The sequence below is a fragment of the Dermochelys coriacea genome, chromosome 22 (genome assembly GCF_009764565.3).
Source record: "Dermochelys coriacea isolate rDerCor1 chromosome 22, rDerCor1.pri.v4, whole genome shotgun sequence".
Classification (NCBI taxonomy): domain Eukaryota; kingdom Metazoa; phylum Chordata; order Testudines; family Dermochelyidae; genus Dermochelys; species Dermochelys coriacea.
In genome coordinates this window covers 11,050,886-11,073,819 of record NC_050089.1, presented here as the reverse complement: position 1 = coordinate 11,073,819, position 22,934 = coordinate 11,050,886, and the positions used below count along the sequence as shown (strand labels likewise).

Below are 22,934 nucleotides of genomic sequence, written 5' to 3'. Positions count from 1 at the left end.
CTCGAGGTAGAAACCCATTACATGCTTTGTAGTCTGTTCCTGCCTCTCTCAAGAGGAAGGCTTTTTAAAAACATACAGGGACTCGTATCTGATTCACTATTCTATTGCAGAAGGCTCGCTCTATTGAACATTTCAAACAGAGCCGATTTCATCTGGCCGTACTTACCTTGATGTCGTTTTCCTGCTTGCTTTTAAAACCTGTAATCATCTTTTAAAACTTCTTATTTAAAGTAACTCATTGATAGTATGAAAAATCAGCTCCTCAAAAACAACTCATTTGATTACAAGTTAAAAAATAGCTCAGAGGGGGCTGAGTTTGTGTTAAGAAATATCAAGAAAAATGACGCTCTCATTCTCTTAGGCTCAGTTGGCAAGAATATGGCAAGCAAAACGAACGTGTACGTTTCAAGCAGTGCAGGAGCGAGGTGGAGAGAGGTAAGGATGCCATTTGTGTTGAACTTGCATGGCGGTTTGGCCAAGAAGGCACCTCTGTGGGGCAAGCATTGCTATATTAGTCTATAACTATTACACAGTACGTTATGTATTAAAGGTGACCGATACATCCTTAATTAAAGCACAAACCAAGTAGCTTTTGTTGAAATGTACTGAAGACCCTAGAAATGGAATTAAAAAGGGCTTTGAGCATCCAACCAATGTTTCTTGGTCCTACTTACTCTGACAGATGCTATTATTCTGGTGATGTCATTTCAACCATGGAAGAGCTTGGAACAGTAGAAAGCACCAGATTTCTCTTTCTGTATTGCACGGTTCTGCAAGACGTTTTCCAAGTGTGTTAAAGATGCCCACATGTACCATAGGTATGCAAAGCATCATTTATTAAAATAATTAAAAACCATGTAAAAATTGGAAGAACTAAACAATATAGAGTTAAAATCTGTCACAACATACAGCTAGAGCCTTCTGTGGCTGAACTTACCAAGACCAGCATGATGCAGCTGGACCGTCGGTCAGCGTGGGTGGTTAGGAAGGTTGGCCTTGTGTTAAAGGCAGTGAACTCAGAAGATCTACATTCAATTCCTAGCTCTGCTACAGACTCCTTGCTTGCAAACTTGGTCAAGTCACTTAGTCAAGAGAGGTTTCAGAGTAGCAGCCGTGTTAGTCTGTATTCGCAAAAAGAAAAGGAGTACTTGTGGCACCTTAGAGACTAACAAATTTATTAGAGCATAAGCTTTCGTGAGCTACAGCTCACTTCATCGGATGCATTTGGTGGAAAAAACAGAGGGGAGATTGATATACACACACAGAGAACATGAAACAATGGGTTTATCATACACTGTAAGGAGAGTGATCACTTAAGATAAGCCATCACCAGCAGCAGGGGGGGAAAGGAGGAAAACCTTTCATGGTGACAAGCAAGGTAGGCTATTTCCAGCAGTTAACAAGAATATCTGAGGAACAGTGGGGGGTGGGGTGGGGTGGGGTGGGGGGGAGAAATAACATGGGGAAATAGTTTTACTTTGTGTAATGACCCATCCACTCCCAGTCTCTATTCAAGCCTAAGTTAATTGTATCCAGTTTGCAAATTAATTCCAATTCAGCAGTCTCTCGTTGGAGTCTGTTTTTGAAGCTTTTTTATTGAAGGATAGCCACTCTTAGGTCTGTAATCGAGTGACCAGAGAGATTGAAGTGTTCTCCAACTGGTTTTTGAATGTTATAATTCTTGACGTCTGATTTGTGTCCATTCATTCTTTTACGTAGAGACTGTCCAGTTTGACCAATGTACATGGCAGAGGGGCATTGCTGGCACATGATGGCATATATCACATTGGTAGATGCGCAGGTGAACGAGCCTCTGATAGTGTGGCTGATGTGATTAGGCCCTATGATGGTATCCCCTGAATAGATATGTGGACAGAGTTGGGAATGGGCTTTGTTGCAAGGATAGGTTCCTGGGTTGGTGGTTCTGTTGTGTGGTGTGTGGTTGCTCGTGAGTATTTGCTTCAGATTGGGGGGCTGTCTGTAGGCAAGGACTGGCCTGTCTCCCAAAATCTGTGAGAGTGATGGGTCGTCCTTCAGGATAGGTTGTAGATCCTTGATGATGCGTTGGGGGCTGAAGGTGATGGCTAGTGGCGTTCTGCGGGTACCCATCGCAGTGCCGCTGATTTGAAGGTATACATTGTCCCCAAATGTGAAATAGTTATGGGTGAGGACAAAGTCACAAAGTTCTGCCACCAGGTTAGCCGTGACAGTATCGGGGATACTGTTCCTGACGGCTTGTAGTCCATCTTTGTGTGGAATGTTGGTGTAGAGGCTTCTACATCCATAGTGGCTAGGATGTTGTTTTTAGGAAGATCACCAATGGACTGTAGTTTCCTCAGGAAGTCAGTGGTGTCTCGAAGATAGCTAGGAGTGCTGGTAGCGTAGGGCCTGAGGAGGGAGTCTACATAGCCAGACAATCCTGCTGTCAGGGTGCCAATGCCTGAGATGATGGGGCGTCCAGGATTTCCAGGTTTATGGATCTTGGGTAGCAGATAGAATACCCCAGGTCAGGGTTCCAGGGGTGTGTCTGTGCGGATTTGTTCTTGTGCTTTTTCAGGGAGTTTCTTGAGCAAATGCTGTAGTTTCTTTTGGTAACTCTCAGTGGGATCAGAGGGTAATGGCTTGTAGAAAGTGGTGTTGGAGAGCTGCCTAGTGGCCTCTTGTTCATACTCCGACCTATTCATGATGACGACAGCACCTCCTTTGTCACTACACAAAGTAAAACTATTTCCCCGTGTTATTTCTCCCCCCCCACCCTACCCACCCCCCACTGTTCCTCATATTCTTGTTAACTTCTGGAAATAGCCTACCTTGCTTGTCACCATGAAAGGTTTTCCTCCTTTCCCCCCCCCTCGCTGCTGGTGATGGCGTATCTTAAGTGATCACTCTCCTTACAGTGTATATGATAAACCCATTGTTTCATGTTCTCTGTGTGTGTATATCAATATCCCCTCTGTTTTTTCCACCAAATGCATCTGATGAAGTGAGCTGTAGCTCACGAAAGCTTATGCTCTAATAAATTTGTTAGTCTCTAAGGTGCCACAAGTACTCCTTTTCTTTTAGTCAAGAGAGCTTAAACTTCAGTCCCCATCTGCAAAGAGAGACAGTATAATTTCCTCTGTTTTTCTTGTCTCTCTAGATAGCAAATTCTTTGGGGCAGTACCTAGCATAGTGGAGACCTGATGTCAGTTGGGACCTCTAGGTGCTATTGTAATGGAAATAATAATAATAGCACATACTGGGGCATCACTGAGGATTGCTGAATTCAGGGGACCCGGGGAAGCAAGAATAATGTTTACATTCCTCTTGCGCTTAGTGCTGTTTTCCTCTGGATTTTCAGAGGCGTCAGACATGTTGGATTAAAGCTTTTGATATACCTATTTATATGTCTTCTATGTTTGAGTGCTGCCCTCTTAAAATGCAGACAAAACTCAGAGAAAAGCCAGTGCTTTCTGCCTGTTTGAGTGGCTGAGAAACCCCTTGGCATCTTCCAGTGGAAAGAGATGTTGTTCTCAGTTTATGGGTGTTGAATGTTCTTTACTGACTGGGTGTTCTGGTCTGTGGCATGGTTTGTGGTCTGTCTGTACATTTTGCTGTTAGTGTAATATGGTGTTTCAACATCTGTAAACTGTTTAATCCTGTGAATAAAATGGCCTCCTTTTCCTCCCAGTAAATGCTGTGTGGTTTGGTTAACATTTGGGCTGCTGGGGCAGCAGTGGGAACATGCCGCTGTTTTTGTTACTGCCGAGATACAGCCTTGTCCAAAGAACCCCTGTCCTTGAAAGCATGTACATATCAAAGATTCAACCTAGGAAAGGCAATGGGGGAGCCGTGTTTCTTCACGTAGGAACTTCTGGGGTGACGTGGAAGTGTTTGATCTTTAAAAGCGAGATAGCCACATGCGTGCTTCCTGTTCTGACTTGACCTTGCACGGGGAGGGCTCCATGTAAAAGTACAAGGTAAAAATGTGATGAGCAAGAGGGAGCTTTAGTTCACAAGACCCTGGCTTCAGAGTTACTCGTTGGGATTGTCTAAATCTTCCTTTTGGTGCAAAGAGGGGAGCAGAAGGGGAATGACTCAGCACTTTCGAGTATGCAGCTGTGCAGCAGTGACCTCGGTTTCTGCCTCTCGGTTTTGGCAAGCAGCTATGTGAAAATCATCTGCTCCAGCCTGAAAAGCGTAGCAGTCTGTCGAATTCTGATATTGTTTCAAAACAGAGCTGTGGGTGGGTCTGACACACGACAGTTCTTCACATGATGGATGTGTGAACTGGCTGTTGGACCATTTAACATGTGGTTTCCAAGCACCCTTTGGCTTCTTAGTATTGAAGAAACCTCACAGACTCAAACATAAAATTGGCTGAAATCCTGGGAAACCAACCAGTCTCCACTCAGCTCACCGGAAGGTTTTGCAAACATAACAAACTCCTCTAGATTTCGTTTACACTGTTGCAGCTCCTTTCACTTCGTTGACATTATTCCTGTTTTCCACCAATTTAAGTGAGAGGAGAATAAGGGTCCAGGGTCCTATTCTGCTCTTGATTACAGGTGTGCAAATTCAGATTAACTCTGCTGCAGTCTAGATAATATTTAGTTCTGCCATGAGTGCAGGGGACTGGACTGGATCAGGGGTTTTCATCCCTTTTCTCTCTGAGGCCCCCCCAACATGCTATAAAAACTCCATGGCCCACCTGTGCCTCAATAACTCTTTTTTTGCATATCCAGCAGATTTTTAAAAGCTGCAGCTGACATTAGGGGGTCGCAAGCAGGGCAATTGTCTGGGGCCCCATGCCCTGGGGGGCCCCCGCAAAGCTAAGTTGCTCAGGCTTCAGCTTGAGCCTAGGGTAGTGGGGCTCGGGCTTCGGCTTGAGCCCCAGCTCCAATGAGTAATGCTGGCCCTGCTTTCAGGTCTGTTTTTGATGACCCTGGACCCCTGGTTGAGAACCACTGGACTAGATGATCTGTCGAGGTCCCTTCCAGTCCGATGATTCCAGTTGACCCTAGACCACAGCCTGTAAACACTTGAGTCTCTATTGCTGGAGCCCAGAAGACCTGAAAGTCAGCACAGTTCAAATACCCAGTTCATATAGAGCGTGTTTCATAGCAAGGATTTCAGCCCTGATTCAGCAAAGCTTCAATGGGACTTCAACACACGATGAATATACTTAAGGACTCAGATGAACGAGAGCCTTTGTGGTTATATTTTATGGTTCATGTGATGCTTTATAATCTCATATCCAAGCCACCTCAACATTCTCTCATTAAGCTCCCTGTGTCGGTGTTTCTTTTCTCAGGCACTGTCCGGACCCCATTACTACACTTGGGGTGACCATGGTGGCATTCTCGTAGCAATAACGCAGGGCACAGAGACAGACCAGCTCAAGTAAGTTACTGGGGTGGATAGGTTTTCTTTCAAACTGTCTGACAGAAGCAGATGACTTCCCAAGAGATGTGAGCCAACAAAAACAATAGACTAGCAAGTGACCCTTGATTTTGCCCTTAACATATCCTTGATATGCTAATTCATCACCCTCTCCCCTGCCCCTTTCTAAAAATTTTAAAGAAACTTCTCACGAACAGGAATAGGCTGAGGTATACAGGACATCTGTTTGTGGTACAGTGCTGTATTTCCATGGCTCTGTGCCTTATTCTTCACTGTTCTCTCTTTGCCTTGCTGCTTATATGGCCCCTATAGGCAAAGTGTCTGAGTGCATGACCAACACAACAGGCTTTATTCTCACAGCTTCTGTGAGGTGAGATGGCATTATCCCCGTTTTACAGATGGGAAACTGAGGCATTGGGCCATTAAGTGTCCAACAAGAGATCCCTGGCAGAGCTAGAAATTGAACCAAGGTCACCTAAGCTCTAACCTAGTGCTTTAACCCCAAATACATCCTTCCATTTTTCAATAGGGCAATTCCATTAACTTCAGTGAAGGTATGCTGTTGCAACGCAGCGGCAGGTCAGCCCCCGTACAATAGAACTGGAATGCGTATGAGGGTTTGTAGCATTGCCACACTTTGGACTAGGATATATATATTTTTTAGGATTTTTTTTTTTTACACACACATCCCCAGCTTCTCAGGGACGGAGCTATATATTACGATAGAACAGAGGAAAGGATTTTTTAAATTATTGTTTTGATTTTACACATTCCCCATTTTCTCCCCTGTACAATCCCAGTCTCCCTTGCCCTTTACATGTGTGCCTGAGACCCCAAATATTTAACACCCGCCATTGACAGTGGGTCATTGAGCATGTAATTACTATGTTCGCTCTACCGGCATAGGTACTGATCCTGCAAGCATTTACTCGTGTGCGGATGGTCCCTCTGAGCCCTTGGGGGCAGCTAGCATGAGCATGGGTAACTTGCATGCGTAACAGTTTGCAGGATCAGTTTACAGCCCACTGTTTTAGATAACTGCAAAGAGACGTGGAAGAAGTCTAGCCTGTTTTCTCCCGAAGCCATTAAATGCTTTGGCTTAATTTCCCTTTTTTTTTCTTTTTGCACTGGAAGGGCTGCTTTTCTCAGCTGTTCTGACAGTGAACTAACTTAAAAGCTTAATTTAAATATTATACAGGAAAGGTTTCAACATGACTAAGAGCATGGATTCCTACAAAAGTTAAATATGCTACAGAGATGTACATTGAAAGGGAGCATCCCCTCTGACATAGCTTTGGTGTCCAAAAACTTAGGTCCAAAACTTAGTCTATGATATGAGCATCACTGTTGTGTCAAGGAAGCACATGTGTTGCCTCATACCAATGTCCCTTGACTGCTTCATGGTCAGTCTCTCTTAAAAAGGTCAGAGAGCCCTGCAGAGAATTTGAATATGTTCTGGTTCACATCTGTGGTGTTGGGAAACCAACTACCATCTACAGATTAGCTTCTGCCACGTTCTTCCTTTTGTGCACAGACTCTCACAAGCTTTGGCTTTTCTCACTGACAGAATTTTAAGCCACATAGTTGCAAGCAGCTGTCACTGTCCTATTACATACGTGTGCAGGTGTATCTATGAAAAAAAGATATCGTCCAGATAAATTATGCAGCTGCTTGTTTCTGTTTTGTGATGAGTGTGGTCCAGTAGACTTGGAATTGAGAAATCTGTCTTCTAATCCTGGCTCTATCACTGACCTTGAGCAAGTCACATCTCTTTGTGCCTCAATTTCCCTACCTGCAGAAGGGGGCTAATGACACTGATCTTTCTTAGTAAAGCACTTTGAGATCTATGGGATGGAAAAGCGAAGTGTTACTAGTCATGACCATGACCTTAGTAAGGTTTTGAAAGTACCTGGTTTTGTGTAAATTTAGAAATGAGCAAATAAATCCCAACCAGGAGGCCACCAGGAGTTTATTTGCAGCAGTCCCACCGTCCTTGTCTCTCCCCCTCTAGGTACAGCACAAATGAAGGGGAGACCTGGAAAATGTTCACCTTCTCAGAGAAACCAGTATTTGTGTATGGGCTTCTCACCGAGCCGGGGGAGAAGAGCACCGTGTTCACCATCTTCGGCTCCTATAAAGAGAACGGCCACAGCTGGCTGATACTGCAGATCAACACCACTGACGTGCTTGGTAAGGGACCTGGTGTACTAATGTGGCGTTGAGGTTTGCACGTACGGTGTCTGTTTATCCCAACGCCTTGCTTTTCAAACACACATGAAGTGAGCTGTAGCTCACGAAAGCTTATGCTCTAATAAATTTGTTAGTCTCTAAGGTGCCACAAGTACTCCTTTTCTTTTTGCAAATACAGACTAACACGGCTGCTACTCTGAAACCTGTCATTCATTGAAAAGCAGCAGATCCTTGCAACTTCCCCCATTTACTATTAAGGTAGGGACAAGCAGGGCCTTTAAAAGTTCATATACTCATGGGCTCTCATTGCTTATCTGCTGAGAGGGAGAAAGAGGAAGTACAACCTAGTCATCTGAGCGCTACGATAACGTTTTCAGAAGCACCTAACTCACTTATGGGCATTAGTCTTGTTTTCAAAAGTAACTTAGGAGCCCAAGTCTAATTGAAAGGCAAGTCAGCTCTTCAGCAGGGCTCTGCAAGGCTCAAGGATGCCACCCACGTGGTCCTTTTTGCAGGCTCAGAGCCTAAGGGTATGTCTACACTGCAATAAAAACTCTTGCCACCGAATGTCAGAGCCAGGGTCAGTTGACTCGGGCTCACAGGGCTTGGGCTGTACAGCTAAAAACAGCAGTGTGGACATTTGGGCTTGGCCTGAGACCCACCCCCCTTTGCAGGGTCTCAAATCTCAGGCTCCAGCCCAAGCCTGAAAGTCCACACTGAAGTTTTATAGTCCCGTGAGCCTGAGTCAGCTGAGCCAGGCCAGCGGCGGCCCGTGCCAGAAGTCTTTCATTGCAGCGTGGATGTACCCTAAGAGAGGCTCACCTTCAGATGCCAGGAACTTCAGTGATACTGTTCCCCTTCCTCAGGTTCTGTGCCCCTTCATGCCCATTGACGGAGTTTTTAGATTGAAATGCCTGCCAAGGACATTTGCATTTTTCCTCTCTAGCTAAAATCTCCTCTCTGGGAATTGAAGGATTTTAAAAAGGGAAAACAAGAACAAAACACCCCAGCAACCCACTTCTGAAAGCCAGGCCAATGAATGTTTTATAACCAATTTCAGCTTTGATTGTGCAGCAGCATTTTAATGAAAAGACAGTTACACTTGACAGAGGAATTTGCCTGACTAAAATTTATAACCGATTCCCTTGATGTTTTGTTATAAATGGATCGGTTTGGGGATCAAATTGACTTCATTTAAGTAAGTCGTCGCAAAGGCACTGTCATTGCTTCGGAGTCCTTTATTGCCTTCTGTCACTGAACATCTCTCCTCTTCCGTACGCTGTGCGCCTTGAATTGGAATAGTGTCTCTTTTTCTATTTGTTTTGGGCAAGTGGGTCCTACTCCACTGATTCCTATGGAGTGACCCCTGATTCCCCCTGGTGTGAAAGAGAGGGAAAACTGGCTCCATAAGAGGATTTCAGGCACTACCAACTTTGTCCAGAACGGAACAGCTAACCTGGAGGAAGTGGAAAGGCTGCATTGGCAAGCCTTTGAGCTAGCCAGTTCCCTCTTTTAAACCCAAGGCATAAAAGGTATTAACATGCAACTCTTTCTCCGCAGCACCGGGCCTGTAAACTGGGCCAGGAATCTGCAGAACTCGGCAGGGCATGGTGGAGAGGAATCCCACTGCAAATTGCCACTGGAGCACTGAGACCTGGGAATCACCTCCTTCCCCCTGCCCGCCTGCTCTGTAGGGCGAAGCCTCAGAAAATCCATGTAGCAATAGATATTCTAGTCCATAAATCCATGCTAAGAGCCTGCTCTGCAGCACAAAAAATGTGCTCATATCCCCGTATAGGCTTCTAGGAGCCCTTTATATTGTGAAACCCCAGCACCGCAGAGAGAGGGGCGGAGTATGTGGGACTCAGTGACATTAGCCTGAGGTGCTGTTCTTGGAATAGAAGCGGCAGGGAATGTGCATGTTCATACGATGCAACTCAGACTCCTGCAAAGACAAAACACTAGGCCTGATTCTCCACAGCTTTGCACCTTGTGTGCTTATTGGCAGCTGTGCGAAGATTAAAATGCTAGCAGATCAACTGGCTTCCAGTGGTGGTTAGTATCTTCAGCCTCCCAGCATCTTGCACCCATTCTGCACAGGGGTAAAAGACAACTCCTGGTACAAGGGCAGAGGAAAATCAGGCCCCCTCTTTTTAAATCTCAAGTTTTGGGTATGTAGGTCATGGTGACTTTTTTTATTTAACCCAACCATGTCATTTATCATAGGCGTCCCTTGCACAGAAAACGATTACAAACTGTGGTCACCCTCCGATGAGCGAGGTAATGAGTGCTTACTGGGGCAGAAGACAGTTTTCAAAAGGAGGACTCCTCATGCGACTTGCTTCAATGGCGAAGATTTTGATAGACCAGTTATGGTCTCCAACTGCTCATGTACAAGAGAAGACTTTGAATGGTAAGTACCAATTAATTCTCTTTAGTCTGGGTTGTTATTCAGTTATAAATATCAGTAACTAACAACAGTGAGCAAACAAACAGATCCCATTTATTTATCTCTTTGTATCTATGGCCTGGTTTTATAGCAAACAGACTAAATAGACTGAAAACATCCTTTCATTAATAGGAGGTAAGAGGTTTCATTCAGGTCTTTGAAGCACTTTGAGAGACTCTGAAAAGTGCAATAGAAAAGCAAAGTATTATTATCGCATCACTTCTCCCTTAAAATGGATACGGATGATTTCCAAAGACAAAAAGCTACTATAGAAAAGTTAAGAGACCATTTAACTAGATGGATGTGATTGGCACTGCTATGTAATTTTATTTTTAATTTAGATATCGGTGAAACTAAACAGCTGTCAAGATAAAGAAGCTTTGCTTTGACAATCACTTGTAAAGGTTATTCGTTAATGTGTGAATTGTTGGGCAGGGGTCAGATTTTTATAAAGAGTTCTGCTCCCTGTTAGGCACCTAAATAAGGAATAATGATGAATTTGGTTAGAGCTGGTCAGAAGGGGAATAAGGACTGTGGGATTGGTTTCCAGTTTTGCAACTAACTCATTGTGTAAGCTTGGACAGGTCACTTGACCAGTTTGTGCCTCGGTTTACCCATCTGTAAAATTAAGATAATGTAACAATAATGCTTTTATCTAGCACTTTTTATGTATAGATTGCAAAGGAGGTAAACATCATTACAGTAGAACTTTGGAGTTATGAACACCTTGGGAATTGAGGTGTTCGTAACTTTGAAATGTTCATAACTCTGAACAAAACGTTATGGTTCTTTCAAAAGTTTACAACTGAACATTGACTTAATTCAGCTCTGAAACTGTACTATGCAGAAGCAAAATGCTGCTTTCCATTTTTTTTTAGTAGTTTGTTTATCACAGTACTGTACTCGATTCATTTTTTGGGGTGAGTGGGGTCTCTGCTGCTGCCTGATTGTGTACTTCCGGTTCCAAATTATGTATGTGGTTGACTGGTCAGTTCCTAACTCTGGTGTTCGTAACTCTGAGGTTCTACTGCATCCCCATTGTACAGATGGGAAACTGAGGCACAGGGACTTGCCCAACGTCACCCAATAATCCTGTGGCAGAGTTGGGCATGGAACGTGGATATCTGGAGTCCGAGTCCAGTGCTGGCACCCATGCCCTAATGTGTTTTGATGATTGTGAGGCTTAATTACTTAATGCATGTAAAATGTTTTGAAGTTTTTCGATACAAGCTGCTGTCTGATTGCAAAACATTGTTATTAATTTGAATGTTACCATTAATGGTCTTCCCAACACATTGTGTTTCTAACACTGTTGCAAAGAATACATGAAAGTAGCAATATAACTTGATAGCATTTCCTTTTTTTCTCCCCTCTGCCGCAGTGATTTTGGTTTTAAACTGAGCGATGATTTATTATTAGAAGTTTGCATCCCTGATCCCGAATTTGCTGGGAAACCATATTCCCCACCTGTGCCTTGTCCCGTTGGCTCGACTTATAGAAAGACTAGAGGGTACGTACTGCACATGGGCAAGAAACTTGACTTTTCAAATTATTATTAAATATTTGCATTACTATAGTTCCTTGGACCCCCAAGTCAGACCCCCATGGTGCTAGGTGCTGTACAAATGCAGAAGAAAAAGAGGGTTCCTACCCCGAGGAGTTTACAATCTAAGTTTTTGAAATTTATTTGAATGGTATTAAAAGAAGAATCATATTAATAAGTGATTAAGGGGAATGCACCCATGGAGTACACAATATAATGTGATTTAACAACCCTCTTAATTCTAAATCCTACAAGAACCGGTTGGTTGCACATGAGAGTATGCTAGCTTTTTCCTTTAAGAAATGAATGTGTGTGTGTGTGTGTGTGTGTGTGTATATATATATATATATATATATATATATATATATTTTCCAGCTACCGGAAGATCTCTGGGGACACCTGTGTAGGAGGAGACATTGAATCACGGCTAGAAGGGGAACTGGTGCCATGCCCTCTAGCAGGTAAGTCTCTGTGGGAGCACTGCCACTCTGGTGGCTTCCTTGCAAAATCTGTGTTCCTTTCGCTGCCTGTTTAGGGACTATCCACAGATTCCCGTGAGGCTCTCAGAAATCTGAGAAAGGTAATGGAACTGCATCTGAAATATCTGAGCACATAAAAAGTCTTTTCTTCCTTCTGGGTCCCTTATGCAGTTTTTGAGGATTTAGCCCTGCTCACACTGGAGTCAGTGAGAGTTTCTGACATGGGAGCAGGTTTGAATTTACACTTTTAAGTGACATGGAGTTTGGATGCCCCAAATCCACTTGATTGGGTGTCAGAGTAAGGGCTCAATTCCACATGGTGCTAAACACCCTTTGCTCACTGAGGGGAGCTGAAGACATGAAAATAGGTGATAACTGGGAACCAAACTCCTCCATGATTTCCTGACTCATACTGTAGTAGGTTTAGAATAAGATTAAAACAGAACAAATAGAGCAAGAATTCTACCTCTCCGTCCCTTTACCCAGCCTGCAGAGCCCCCAGACAGTCACTGCTCCCCGTCCTGCCCCCACTGAGTCTGTCAGCCATTTGGGGCTTTCTGTGCCCACGCAGAGCAAAATTTATGCCTTAGCACTTCAGTGGTGTGAGCCAGACAAGTCACACGAAGATATCGCCTCCTCCCCTTCTCTTTCCAGACATGAGGGCCCTGCAGTGATCTCATTCACCCATGTGCTGCCAACGTAATTTGCATGCTGATCATTAGAGCCTTAATGGAATCTTGCGTCATGCGCAACGTGATTAATGTGCAAGAGAGAGAGGGGGAGAGGTATCTGCAAGGAAGAAGGTAGAGCATGATCCAAAGCAAGCCAAAATCAATGGGAGTTATTCTCTTGGTGTGAATCAAGATCCCCTACTCTTTTCCCTCCCTCCGCCCAGCCCCCAGCCTGACTGGAGTCTTAGGGAAGGGCCGAGTGGTAATCAGAGAGGCATGAAATGTTCTCTACATGACCCAACCTCACTTGGTTTGGGGTTTGGGTACAGACTCCTGTTCCTAGGAGTCCCAGCCCTGGGCCAGGACCCCGTTGCGCTAGGTGTTGTACAAAACAGACGGATGGTCCCCAAGTTCTTACATGATAAGTATTTATGTTACATTAGACCCCAAAGACTCCCATCGGGATCTGTCGACTTCGGCACTTTTATGGCTCACAAACATTAAATGCATTTAGGCTCCGGAGAAAGCACTTGGACAATTTTTTTTTTGGCAATGTTTTGAGCTGGTTAATTTTTTTTTTAATATTGACAAAATTTAACATTATAAATAAAAGAAAGAATCTACTTTTGCAATTTTCACCCTCTTTTTCCACCAACCGGAATAAATAATAGCGGTAATAATATTTTTTCACTTTTGTGGGTGAGTTACAGAAATCTATGGCTAGTGACATACACCAATTAAAATCGTCTCTCTCCAAAAACAAGGGCCTGATTCTCATTTATGATAAGGTCCTAACTGTGTGGTTTTGGTCAGAAATGAAGAAGACCCCATTTATTCACCTTATCCCCAAGGGAACACGTGGGAAAAGGCTTCTACATAAATATTTCTCTGTACCTCTAGAAGAGAATGAGTTTATTCTGTATGCCACGCGCTACTCCATCCACCGGTACGATCTCTCTTCTGGAATCAGCGAGGAGTTGCCTCTGACTGGATTGCGAGGGGCAGTGGCTCTGGACTTTGATTACGACCACAACTGTTTGTACTGGGCGGATGTGACGCTTGACATTATACAGGTGAGCGGGGTTCTGGGCAGTCCCTGCCTAGCACAATGCTCTGGGATGTTTTCCTAGAAGAGCGTATACCTTGTGTGATATTAGAGCCGAGTGGATTAAGCAGTGGACTGGGATTCAGGAGACTGGGGTACTATTCCTGCCACTGGCCTGCTGGATGACCTTAGGTAAATTGCTTCACATTCTTGTGCCTCGATTTACCAATCTGTAAAATGGAGAGAATGCTACTGACGTCCTTTGTAGAGTGCTTTAAGGTCTGTTGATGAGAAGCCCTGTATAAGAAGGAAGCATCTTTATTATTAATGAAAAACACAGCCGTAGCCAGGAGCTATGTTTTTCTGTCTTTGAGACCCTCATGTAACCTATCTTAAAAGGGCTAGTCTGGTCATGAATGTCCTTTAGGGTCTAAGGGCCAGATCCTGAGCTGGTGTAAATGACTTTTCATTGATTTATACCAGCGGAGGATCTGGCCCTGTATATCTGATTTGTAAGATAGCAGCTACTTAAAGACAGATTTCAGAGTAGCAGCTGTATTAGTCTGTATCCGCAAAAAGAAAAGGAGTACTTGTGGCACCTTAGAGAGTAACAAATTTATTAGAGCATAAGCTTTCATGGGCTACAGCCCACTTCATCGGATGCATAGAATGGAACATATAGTAAGAAGGTATATATATACATACAGAGAAGGTGGAAGTTGGTATACAAACTGTAAGAGGCTAATTAACTAAGATGATGATTATTATAATAATTAGCCTCTTACAGTTTGTATGGCAACTTTCACCTTCTCTGTATGTATCTATCTTCCTTCTTCCCACATGTTCCATTCTATGCATCCAGTGCTGTAGCCCACAACAATTTATGCTCTAATAAATTTGTTAGTCTCTATGGTGCTACAAGTCCTCCTGTTCTTTTTGCAGCTACTGAAAATGATAAGAGGAAAAAGTTAATATTTATTTGAAGCCACATGAGAGGATTTCATTGGTTAAACCCCAGGTTTGGAATTTTCTACTGAAGCAGAGAACCTTCTACCGAGGTGGAGATTGAGTTTTGTCTTGTCTTTGTCTTGTCTAAATTGAGTTAGTCTTGTCCTTGTGGGTGAGACCTTGAAAACCATTACAAAGCACTTTTCAAAGCGCCTATCTTCTGTTGTGAATGGAAATGAAAGGTGGCACATATCACAAGAGGAGCATTTTCCCTTTTAAGCCAAAAATGTCTCCTATTCCCTCTCTTGTGTTGGACTCCTGTTTATCTCCTGGCCTCCCTGCATCCCAGAAATGGATGTATCTCAGGGGAGCTGTAATAGATACGCTTTGCAATGCAAATACTGCTGGTAGGTTTTTCTCGTTAGTGGCTCCTTTTCTAATTCCCCACCCCGAACAGCTGGGTGCACTAACCTTGATGCTTAGAATTTTCTATTTATTTGTTTGTTTTAGCGTCTTTGTCTAAACGGCAGCTCTGGACAGGAGATAATCATTAGCACTGGCCTAGAAACAGTGGAAGCTTTGGCCTTTGAACCTCTCAGTCAGTTGCTTTACTGGGTGAACGCTGGTATTCCAAAAATTGAGGTAGGTCTGCAACCGATCTTCATGATAACAGGTAGCTGTAGCCCCATTGCTTTGTGTTTACCAGGCCTTCAATCCGTTTGACCATGTGTAGCTTTGAGTCCCCATTCCTGGAGGATGGGGGGGAGGGGGCAGCTGAATGTTGGCTGACATATTAGGGACAGTAAGGCCATCCAGCCTTCTCATCCAAGGGCTTATTGCAACTACTCATGCATAAGGCAGAGTAGAATTCAGCCTTTTATATTTAAAATGGAAGATCAGTGAATTACAAAATGCATTTACCAAGGAATGACGCTCCACCATCGGTAATCATGTAGGCATGAAAAGCTGCAGTAAGATCGCTAGTGAGGGACACAGACTGTCTTATGAACCTAGGTAGAGATCAATCTGCTTGGTGCTCGATCTGCAAGGAGACTACATCCCTTTAGGATTTGCTATGATGATGATGGAAGAGGGCTTACACTGTAGATCAGTTTGACACTTTCAGATCGATATGACACATTCAGGGAAGACTGAACAGTCCAAAAAGGGATTCACAAGTATGCTCATAAATAAACGTGGCAAGTTTGCTCTGTTGTTCACCAGTATTTGGATAACTGCTGGTTCCTTCAGGAAAACAGCAGTGAACCGTGAAAGATGCACGAATGTTATGACAAAAGCTTACTCCCCCCCAAATTTTGTGCATCACTTGGATCACTCTTACTCCCCCCAAATTTTGTGCATCACTCTTCCTCATTCTCCTAGTTAAAAGTTTTACTCATCCAGTCAGTGAGCAGAAACAATATTATGTGGTTTATGGTTGGTGACAAATTACAGACTGCAAATGGTTCAAATGAAGAGTTCTCAGCAGAGCCCATAGCCTCAAATTTGCTTGCATAAGCTGTTCTTCAACTATGGCCCAATAACAAACACACTCATCAAAATTAAGGACAAGTTGTGAGCGACTGGCAAACATAAGGGATAAATTTGTCAGGTAATTTAACAGGTTATTTGAACTGCATTAAATGGAACAATTTCCTCTCTGTAATGTGGCGGGATAGAATTAGCTGCACATAGTGCATTACAGCAGTAAGCAATTGGTTCAGCATTGTGGAAATCACATAAGTAAATGAAGCCCATAAACTTTTATCACTTGCCTTAAGATAACTGTTTGTCAAGTATGTATACGTTGAACTGTCATTTGCTAAGTGGTTGTAATTAAATGCTGCAGAATTTCATTTAATTTTAAACAATGCAATTGCTCTTCATATTGCAAACAAAAACCACACCTCTACGTCTTGTGCTAGGTTGCCAACCCAGATGGAGACTTGCGATTTACTGTTCTGAATTCCTCTGTACTCGAACGACCCAGAGCCCTAGCTTTGGTGCCTAAAGAAGGGTGAGTAGGACCTATCTGTGAATAGTCGTGTTAATTTGTATAAAAACCAATTAAAACCAAGTAAATCCTGCACTTTTCGTCAGGACTAAATTCATACAAGATCAAAGTAGTGCGCTCCTCCATGTGCTGTTTTGAAAGCTGTTTCCCTGCGTGGCTCTTTCTCACCTAAATAGTCTGATCCGGGTAACTGGGCTTCAGTTCAATTGAGATTGGGAGCAATTTTCCATTTCCCTCACAATAACATTCCTTGGGTAAGAACCTGCATAGCGGCCACTGGTTATTCAGCAGAGAAGGCAGAACACTGGTCTCTTCATTGGGAGTCACTGTGCTGATATGTGAGAAGTTGACCTTTCCGAAGCTGACTGTTTGCTGAATCACTTCTTTACTTGTGGTTCATGTGTATTTAAACACAGTCCTGGAGCCTTGATATTCCCCCTGCCAGGTGCATTCCATTGAATTCCATTGAGTTCCTGTTAAAAAGACATACTCTTTCTGTGAGATAGGATTTAAAGAGTGGAGCTCACTGTTTTGTGTGGACACCTGTTTAGATGAGGCTTTGTATTATTATTTTAAATTAACTCTGCTTATGGACATAATCAGGTTGATGTTCTGGACAGACTGGGGAGACTCTAGACCTGGCATTTACAGAAGCGATATGGATGGTTCGTCAGCCAGTTGCATCGTCTCTGAGGGAGTGAGATGGCCAAATGGCATTTCTGTGGATGATCACTGGATTTATTGGACGGAAGCCTATATGGATAGAATCGAGAGGATTGATTTCAGTGGGATGCAGAGATCCGTGATACTGCATAGTCTTCCTCATCCCTATGCTATTGCTGTATTTAAGGTATTTATACAGTGTGTGTGGAGATAAGTATAGTAGATATAGGGGCTCAACCCAAACTGTCCAGTTTGGGACTGTGATAGACGCTGAGCTGTGTTGAGAGGCCCCAAGCTCACCATGAACTCTGACCCAGTTCACCAAATGGTTTGCAGCCTTAACGCACACACGTGGCTTTTGTTTCAGGTTCTGCACAGGTCCAGTTTTAAGCCTTTGTTAGCTTCTTTCCTTTGGACTTAAGAAACATTCTGACAATCCTGTTCTGAGATTCGTAGGTTTGAGAGCCGCAGTAATCTGGATAACCTTTGGCTAACGTCTCACAGATGTCTGTCTGCTTATCTGAACCCAGGTTCATGTTTGCGCTTTACTAATTCTTGTTTGTACAGCTGTGTCCATACAAGCAGACACGAGCAAGTTGGGGCTGGGATTCAGAAGACCTGGGTTCTGTTCCAGACCCTGCTGTTGACTCACTTTATGACTCCATTGGGAAAGTCATTGAACCCTAATACAATCCTACTTTCCCCATCTATAAAATGGGGGTAATGACACTGACCCAGCCTTGCAGAGCGCTTTGAAGCCACATGAAGAGCAATATATAAGTGCAAAGTAGTATTGGCGGTATATGAAACCTTAGGGGGCACAGGCAACGTCCATGCAAAATATTACCCTTGGTTTTCAGTTGAAACTGACTTTATGAAATTGGTCTTCTGCATTGGCTAGTTCAATGAAAAATCAGGATTAACTGGGAGATCCTGATCTGTAGGATCCTGAATTTGGAAAAGAATATGTTTGCAGAGGTCATGTTATTTGCCTTTCTCCACCAAAGCATGGACTAAGGAACAAAGCTTATGTTTCAGAATGAAATCTACTGGAATGATTGGTCGCAGCTGAGTATTTTTAGAGCATCTAAATACAGTGGGTCGAGAATGGAGATTTTAGTTGGTCGATTAAATGGGATCATGGATATGAAAATCTTCTACCGAGGAAAGACAACAGGTAATGTGGAGTGTTTGTAAAGATCTTTTCTAAGTAGACTGCATGCAGAGGTTTTCAAAAGCCATCTAGGGTGTTTGGCTGCTTAATTCCCATTGAATGGGGTTTGGGAGTCTGTCTATCTTAACTGCTTATATGGTCCCCCATCACCATAGTATCTGAGTGCCTCACCATCTTTAATGTATTTTATCCCCAGAACACCCTGAGGTAGGGAAAAGCTGTTATCCCATTGTACAGATGAAGAAGTGAGACACAGAGGGAGGGAAATCACCCCGGGGGGGGGGGAGAGGGTTGGCAAAGTAGGGAATTGTGCCCAAGTCTCCAAAGTCCAGTCTAGTGCCCTAACCACTGGGCCATCCTTCCTCAAACTTTTTGAGTCCAAATGCATCCAAATTCCGAAGGTGACTTTGCAGCTCTCAGCCATAGAACTAAGCGTTGTCTATCTTTTGTGAATGGTGCTTGCTGACGGTAAATTTCAGTAAGATAGATGTACATCACGATCTCTTTATCACATCTCAGCTTTAAAATCCTAAAATCTCTCTGTCACCTCGAGGTCACTGGTTTGAGTCCAGTGCAGGTCTCATTAGGTAGCAGTTGTTACCGTCCGACAGCTCCTTAGTGACCTACATGAAAGGATTTGTTGGGTCTCAAGCTAAAGGCCAGGTGTGCACCCATTACAAAATCACCGGCCTTGCTGGAGCCCATGTTGACAGTTCCAAGCGGAGAGGTCAGGGATTGAATGGGCTTTGAGAGTGAACTGTCTTTAGATGAAACAGTAGCACGAATATTTAAGAGTTCAGAGCCATAGACTTGATAAACCCGTGACTGAGAGGCCTCCAGATGGCTTAGAATGAATTTAAAGTAGCATCTTAAAATGAGCCCACCCGAGCAGAAAGTCAGTGACCCCTTAGTTTCCAGGAGATGCTGTGGACTTCATCTGATCCCTCTGAAACAAAAGGCTGTTCAGTTGTGTTTAAGCCTCAGCAGGTGCTCAGCCTGATCAGGAGGCTGTTAAGTGCCGATTAACTGGCCCTTAAGTCGCTGTGTTTTCTGAAATGCTCTTGTTAGCATGGAGCTGCTGATGAGAAGCCCCTGCTTCCTCCCTGACACTTTAATGAGGTTTATTAGCGAGCCTTTGGAAAGTAATGCTTCCTGGGGTGGCCTTCAGAAAGGTCTCCAGGATGGTGCTTCTCAACCCTTTCCAGGCTGCCACAACTTGTCAGGACAGGAAGAAGTTTTGGGACCCTCTGCAGGATTTTTTTGCCTTCCGTCTGCAGCATGAATCATAGGGTTAGAAGGGACCGCTTGCCAGAATCATCTGAGTTTATCTCCATCAGTTTCCTGCCATTGCAGGGTCCTCGGGCATTGGTGCACCTTGGTCCCTCCTATTCTCTGCCTGTGACACATAATAGTCTTGGCGCCTGTGGGCTGTAATCCTTTGGTCTCATTTTCGCTGTTGAGTTTAGTGTATTTGTGGTTGGTAGTTTTGGTGGCCTGTGATATGCAGAAGATCATACTTCATGATTTGGTGGTTCCTTCTGGTCTTAAGCTCTGTGACTCTTCCCATCAAGCGCTTAAGAAATGGAAGGTGGTCCCGAGCCCTAGTTGAAACTTGTGTTCTAGGGAATTAAATTAAATCTTCCCCAAGCTCAAGTGAGAGAGCACTGCATTCTCAGTGTTGGTCTATTATTAATTATTATTTATTTGTATTGTAGCCGTGTCTAGAAGCCTCCGTCGTAGACAAAGACCCCGTTGTGCTAGGCGCTGTACAAACACAAAATAGAAACATGGTTTCTGTCCCAAAGAGCGTGGTTTGACTTCACCATCTCATTTGAGGCGAGGAAAAAAACCTCCATTCAATTATTCATATTTCACGACTATATAAGGCAGTGGGGGATCTGCGTGGTGTATCCTGTTTACTTATTAATCTGAAAACCACCTCTCACTAGGATCGAAGGGCCTGATCTAGTAGGGCACTGAGCGTGCATTCAAGCCTCATTGAAATCAGTGGGTGTGGAGTGCTCTTGGCATCTCCCAAGGCCAGACTAAATACGTAACCAAGTGAAGCTGACACCCAGGTGCCCAGAGAGCCTGCATAGCAGCCTGAATCAAGGGGATGATCGGAGACGTGGTGGCAGGTTCCCTGCCCTGTACTGCAGTGCCAGATAGTTACTTTGTTCCCTCCCGACAGGGCGGAATGCCTGCATCACCAAGCCTTGCAGTTTGTTGTGTTTGCCCAAATCAAACAACAGCAGAAGCTGCAAGTGTCCTGAGGGAGTCTCCAGCACCGTGCTCCCATCAGGGGAAGTGAAGTGTGATTGTCCACATAGATACGTGATGAAGAACAACACCTGCATCAAGGAAGGTAAAACCCTATTTAACTCCTGCTGCTATTTAATCCTGAAAAATGATAAATTCCTTAGTTGGGAGATAGGTCAGCTTGACTTTACCTTTTGACCTGCAGTGTAAAGCTTAGAAAGAGTGATGATCACTTGGCAAAGATAGGTTTCAGAGTAGCAGCAGTGTTAGTCTGTATCCGCAAAAAGAAAAGGAGAACTTGTGGCACCTCAGAGACTAACAGATTTATTTGAGCATAAGCTTTCGTGAGCTACAGCTCTGTAACTCACGAAAGCTTATGCTCATATAAATCTGTTAGTCTCTAAGGTGCCACAAGTACTCCTTTTCTTTTGGCAAAGATAATGGTGCTGTGCCTAATTGTAGCTTGTTTGTTTGTTTTTTTTAACACGCTGGGCACTAGATAACACCTGTCTGCCTAACCAGTATAGATGCTTCAACGGGAATTGCATCAACAGCATTTGGCAGTGTGACAACGATAACGATTGCGGAGACATGAGTGATGAGAAGAATTGCCGTAAGTGTCCTTCTGTGGTCACTTTGTGTATGCGTCCTGATCGGTAATCATTTATCAAGCCTGCCTGGGGAGCAAAAGGCTTCCACCAGTGATGGAGAGGGGATTAGTAATAATGAATATGGTCTTTCCACCCTTCCTACAAGCCCTTGTGGTGTGGTATATCCTAATGAAGCTAGTTCAGGTACATTCAAGGAGCAAGCCATCCTCTGAATGAAAATCAGACAAAGAGCCCAATGAGCTTATGAAGGGAAGAAACAGCCATCTGGCCGAGCTGTCCCCAAGTCATAGAGGTATGGCTCAGCCCATTACAGAAACAGGGCCAGGTTCAAAGTTAGGACCTGGATTTGGGACCGAATGTCAAGCAACTGAACAATAAGACAATAAAGTCCAGGCCAAACCGTCTCCCCAGGCTTAGCTGCTCCTAAGGTTCCTAACTGATGGCTGCTTAGACTCAAGGTCCCCCACATCAGGCCAAGCCAGCCATGAAACCAAATTCCTCATCTTTTCTTCTGTCCAGTTGGAGGGTACTTTCTCCGGGCTTGGTATTGCAGTGTGGAACTGGTTTCAGTCCCATCTCTGGGTCAGACCATTAAGCCCTTACTGCCCTGAACTAGGAGAAATTCATCCAGCACATAGCCAGAATCTGTAGCAAGAATATCTCCGAGGAAGCTCTTTCCCTCCATGTTATTCCCCTTGCTTTTATTAGAACATGCAAGTTTGGGTCAGGGGCAGAATTATTTAATTGGTGGCCTTGAAACCTCTCTCTTCTTTCCCTCCATCCCCCTCCTTGTTTTAGCCACAACAGTCTGTGATAGCGAGACTCAGTTCCGCTGCCAGGGCTCAGGGACCTGCATCCCGCTGTCCTATAAATGTGACCTGGAAGACGACTGTGGAGATAACAGCGATGAAAGCCACTGCGGTAAGCATGATAAGGAGCGAGCTGTTTGTCTCAGTTGGATGTCCTTTCCCTTTCCCCCCTTAGGAAGAATATCACTGTTCTCTCCACCAGGCAGGGCGTGAGCCTGCCCGGATGGAGACAGGGCAAGGCAGCGTCTCTGGCTCTCAGGAGATCACTGAAGGGGACCCACTTTGCGCACTGTCCAGGGCTTACTAGCCCCTTCCTGGATGCCGTCAGGCAGCTAGTGCAGATGTGGTCCAGGGGAGGGGATGAGATGCATAGGACAAAAGAGCAATAAAGAGCAATGACAGCCCATATCCACCCCACCCGAGGTGTGACGTCTTGAGCTGGCAGGGAGGCACTGATATCAGATGTTCCCAGCTCCCTTCACCTGCCATGCACATCTGCCATAAAACAAAATAATCGGGCAGGGATTAAAAATTATACGCATGCAGTTTCTGAGAGTTGATGTGTTCGGTCTTGGAGAAGGGTAAAAACACAGCTGCCTCAAAGCACCCGGACAGGCTAGACAGCTCCAAGATCTGGTATTTCCTAAAGCCTTTGGGGCTGCAAATTCAAGTGCTGCAACAGTAGGTTCCCCTTCAC

General features: G+C 44.2%; 1 protein-coding gene and 1 long non-coding RNA gene across 4 annotated transcripts in view; one reads left to right on the top strand and one right to left on the bottom strand.

The window, feature by feature from the left end:
* Positions 1–22,934, bottom strand: part of LOC119846599 — a 204,894-nt gene that overhangs the window by 924 nt on the left and 181,036 nt on the right. The gene's annotated exons all lie outside the window — the stretch shown is intronic.
* The window catches only part of SORL1 (sortilin related receptor 1), a 101,357-nt gene that overhangs the window by 38,460 nt on the left and 39,963 nt on the right, over positions 1–22,934 (top strand). For all 3 annotated transcript variants that reach the window (XM_038380420.2, XM_038380421.2, XM_043500806.1), the window contains exons 11-24: positions 362–435; positions 5,294–5,382; positions 7,394–7,572; positions 9,799–9,985; positions 11,403–11,531; positions 11,940–12,025; positions 13,615–13,787; positions 15,218–15,349; positions 16,633–16,724; positions 17,325–17,571; positions 18,423–18,561; positions 20,750–20,923; positions 21,317–21,430; positions 22,227–22,349. In XM_038380420.2, the coding sequence (XP_038236348.1) occupies positions 362–435; positions 5,294–5,382; positions 7,394–7,572; positions 9,799–9,985; positions 11,403–11,531; positions 11,940–12,025; positions 13,615–13,787; positions 15,218–15,349; positions 16,633–16,724; positions 17,325–17,571; positions 18,423–18,561; positions 20,750–20,923; positions 21,317–21,430; positions 22,227–22,349 (1,938 nt within the window). The remainder of the gene's footprint in view (positions 1–361; positions 436–5,293; positions 5,383–7,393; positions 7,573–9,798; positions 9,986–11,402; positions 11,532–11,939; positions 12,026–13,614; positions 13,788–15,217; positions 15,350–16,632; positions 16,725–17,324; positions 17,572–18,422; positions 18,562–20,749; positions 20,924–21,316; positions 21,431–22,226; positions 22,350–22,934) is intronic.